This window comes from Orycteropus afer, unplaced genomic scaffold, assembly GCF_000298275.1.
Source record: "Orycteropus afer afer isolate SDZICR_OR568_19922 unplaced genomic scaffold, OryAfe1.0 scaffold01045, whole genome shotgun sequence".
Lineage (NCBI taxonomy): Eukaryota > Metazoa > Chordata > Mammalia > Tubulidentata > Orycteropodidae > Orycteropus > Orycteropus afer.
The window spans coordinates 362,121-366,598 of NW_006922632.1; the positions used below are offsets into that span (position 1 = coordinate 362,121).

The 4,478-nt window shown below is 36.3% G+C and overlaps 1 protein-coding gene across 1 annotated transcript in view; it reads right to left on the bottom strand.

Annotated features, from left to right (window-relative positions):
- Positions 1–3,117, bottom strand: part of CUNH8orf89 (chromosome unknown C8orf89 homolog) — a gene marked incomplete at its 5' end in the record, with an annotated part of 50,321 nt that extends 47,204 nt beyond the window's left edge. Inside the window, one exon of the mRNA XM_007958614.1 lies at positions 2,960–3,117. Within this exon, the coding sequence (XP_007956805.1) occupies positions 2,960–3,117 (158 nt within the window). The remainder of the gene's footprint in view (positions 1–2,959) is intronic.
- Positions 3,118–4,478: the final 1,361 nt, after the last annotated feature.

Sequence of the window (4,478 nt, forward strand, 5' to 3'; positions counted from 1 at the left end):
TTAGTATGGATTATACCTCCATATAAAGAAAACAAAACCCTCACAACTGGACCAATAAGCAACATCATGATAAACAGAGAAAAGACTGACGTTGCCAAGGATTTCAGTTTACCTGGATCCATACTCAATGCCCGGGAGGGAGCAGTCAAGAAATCAAATGACATATTGCACTGGGCAAATCTGCTGCAAAAACACTTCAAAGTGTCAAAAAAGCAAAGATGTCATTTTGAAGAGTAAGGTACAACTGACCCTAGCCATGATATTTTCAATAGCTCATATTCATGTGAAAGCTGCACAATGAATAAGTAAGACCACAGAAGAATTGATGCATTTTGATTTTTAATTTTGGCAAAAATTATTGAAAATACAGTGGACTTCGAGAAGAATGAACAAATCTGTCTTGGAAGAGATACAGCTAGGATGCTCCTTAGATGAAGAATATCTAGACTTTGTCTCATGTACTAGAGGAGGATATCATGTTTGGTAAAGTAGAGGGTCAGCAAATAAGAGGAAGACCCTCAACATGATGGACTGAAACAGTGGCTGCAACAATGCGCTCAAGGATAGCAATTGTGAGGACGGCACAGGACTGGGCAGTGTTTTGTTCTGTTGTGTGCACTGTCTCTGTGACTTAGAACTGACTCAATGGCACCTAACAACAACAACAACAACATATCATGCTCATGCGTTGGAAGACTTAACATGGTGAAAATGTCACCAACACCCAAAGCAACCTACTGATACAATGCTATCCTGATCCATATTCCATCATTTTTCTCTAAAGAGATGGAAAAACTAATCACCAATTTTTTATATGGAAAGTAAAGAGACCAGATAAGTTAAGCACTACTGAAGAAGAAGAACAAACTAAGAGACCTTACACTCCTCTAATCTCAAAAACTGCTATATAGCCACGGAGTTAAAACAGCCTGGTACTGGTACAATAGAAATGGAACAGTATTCAGAACCCAGAATTAAATCCAGCTACCTATGGACAGCTGATCTTTGACAAAGGTCCAAAACTCATAAAATCAGAAAGAGATATTTTATTTAATAAATCATGATAGCAAAACTGGATATCCATTTGCAGAAAAAGGAAACAGGACCCATATCTCACACCATATACAAAAACAAACTCAAGTTGGATCAAAGACCTAACTGTAAAACCTAAAACCATAAAGACCATCAAAGAAAAAATAGGGACAAATTTAGGGATCCTAATTCAAGGCACAAATACACTATCAACTAGAACTAAAAACACACAAACACCAGAAGACAAAATAGATGACCAGGACCTCCTAAAAATTAGACACTAACATACATCAAAAGATATCATCAAAAGAGTGAAAGAAGAATGCACAGACTAGGGGAAAAAATTTTAGCAATGACATACCAGACAAGGAGCTAATCTCTAAAATTTATAGAAAACTTCAACAACTTAACAACAAAAAGAAAAATAATCCAATTTAAAAAATGGGCAGACATGAAGAGATACTTCACCAGAGAAGACATTCAGGCAGCTAACAAACACATGAAAGAATGATCATTATCATTAGCCATCAGAGAGATGCAAAGCAATACGGTCTCACCCCAGCACCAATAGCAAAATTAAAGAAAAAAAAATGGTGGTGAGGGTGTGGAGAGACTGGAACCCTCATACACTGATGGTGGGACTATAAAATAGTGCAACCACTGTGGAGCATGGTATATGGTGCTTCCTTAAAAAGCTGGAAATAGAAATACCATAGGCTCCAGCAATCCCACCACCAGGTATATATCCTAGAAAAATAAGAGCAGCCACATGAACAGATACATACACATCCATATTCAGCGCAGTATCATTCACAATAGCAAAAAGATGAAAACAACCTAAATGCCCATCAATGGAGGAATGAATCAACAAACTATAGTACATACACACAATGGAATACTATACAACATTAAAGAACAATGATGAATCTGTGAAACATAACATGGATCAACTTAGAGGCCATTATGCTGAGTGAAGTTAATCAATCACAAAGAACAGATACTGTATGAGACCACTATTGCAAAAAGTCAATGAAAAGGTTTCACACACAAAAAAGAAACATCTTTCATGGTTACCAGGGGTGAATGGGGAAGGAAGGGTAGACCACTGTCTAGAGGGTAGATACATGTTAACTTGGAAGAAGGAAAATACAAATACATACATATATATACATATATATATATATATATATATGTATATATATGTCTTCCCCTAAAGAAAGTTACAACTCAGAATGCTATAAATGCTTTTGCCTTTTTGTCAGCTGGCAGAGTGAACAAATAATAGACAATCAATAAATATCTGATGAATAAATCATAGCAGAAACTGAATAAAATAAGAAACTGACTTATTAATACAGAACTCTTTGGAGACAGGGGTTTTCTTTTAGTGATATGCCAATCAGCCTGATTTATATAGTAGGACAGATATTTACAATAATGTTTTCAGTCAGCAGCATTTAAAGTCAGTGGGAATATTCATTCCTGATAGTGCCTAGTCTTACTGAGGCTGTCACCTCATTCACATCTCTCCCTCACACTTCTTCAAGTTAAACTAGAAATGAAATACAAGATCCTGTACTTAGGGGACAGAAATGTGTTCATTGGCAGAGTCCATTTTTTTTTCCTAAACCTTTTTTTTTTAATTGCTAAAAATGCCAATGCTCTCATGGATGTGATCTAGGTCTAAGACAATAAAGATTTTCAAAATGTCCTTAAATCCTTCTGCAGTGTTACTTGAAACAGAGAAAAGTATCTACCTATCAAACTGAGTAACCTGCTAACTTGTCAAACTGAATAAAATCCTTGTGATTTAAAAATTAAATCCCTTAATGGAAAAAAAAAATCAGTAGGCAAGAAATAATCAAAATTACCTTTACATACAGCAGTATTACTACAGGTAAATATTCAAAGAAAGGGTAAGCTGTACCTGATTTTAGGCATCTCAACGTTTGGATGCAGCAGTCTTCTATGACCCTCTAGTGGAGTTGAACTTAGAGTTTTCTGGCAACTTTGCAATTCTGGTAAATATGGCATTTTGACGCATTCCTTGAGCTCTTCTAGACCAAAAGCTGTGGTGTATTCGAATTTAAAATATTATCATAGTCATATTAACTTTTTTTCCATTAAATTTATACTTCTTTTACTACATACTAAAATGCATAATAAAATATATTATATCAGCATTTAAGTAAAGAAAATTAAGCAATTGTAATTTTTCTACCACCTTTCCCAAGAGAGTGCCTTTCAATTCCTAGCATATTAAGCGTAAGGAGGAATTGATTAAGGGCTTGATTAAGAACTGCAATAAGAAAAAAGGAAAGGAATTAGAATAAGGAAAGTCTTCCATAGTCGAGTCATTGTCCTGTACCTTCATTAGTTCACTAATTAAAATTCCCAAAATATTAGATACATCTACAATTAAGTAGCGTAACAAAGCACTTTCTGGAGTCTTGGATTATTTGCTGTTTTTAATATTTCCACTCCTGTTTCAATACAGATAATCAAGAGGTACGAATGCCTGATCATCTGAGCCAGCAAAGAGAGAGAAAATAATTCCACTTTCCACTGTTTGAATCTTCTCTCGACAAAATTCTATACCAAATCTATAAATAGCAACACTGAAGCAACAAGATTGCTTCTTCTACTGACCACACATATCATTGTACAAAAGGATTATCAAACCACAAAAAAAGAAGCAGGCAGTAAATGGAAAAAGCAGAGGAAGAGGTTAAAAAGCAAGTCTGGCACAGCAACAAAAATAGCATTTAATGGGATTCAAATGATATCAATGTTCAAAATGCTACTTACAAACTTTAGTTTTTTCTCTCTCTCTTTTTTTTTTTTTTTTTTTTTTTGTGATTTGGGTGAAAATTTACAGAACAAATTCACTTTCCATACAACAGTTCACATGCACTCTGTCTCATGACATTGATTACAATTTACCCTAATGCAACAGCTCCCCTCCCACTTCCTCCCCATAGTTACCTCTACCCTGTGTCCATCCATCCATGCACTCCTGCCCCCTGAACTGTCCTTCTGTGCACAAACAGCCCTTCTTTCTCTCATGATTGTTCTCTCCAAGGAGTGTATCTACCTCAGGTAAGTGTTCAACTCATATGCCTGTCTTTTGTTTGGCTGGAAGCCACAGGTCCACATGGGTTCATTTCCAGACCTGAAGGTCAGCTAGGGGCCATAGTCACAGTGGTTCCACCAGGCTCTATCAGACCAGAAAAGCTGGTTCCCCAACCCCTTTTTTTTTTCCAAATTATTTTTAGTTTTGCTGCACATTGTACTCCCTCTTTATCCAGGATCTCCTACATAGATCCCCCTCCAAGTGGTTGACAGTGGTAGTTGGGCACCATCTAGTTCTTCTGGTCTCATAGTCATATAGGGTGAGGATCGCATGGTGTACCAGTCGCTAGGACTAATTGTTTCCATGCATTTTG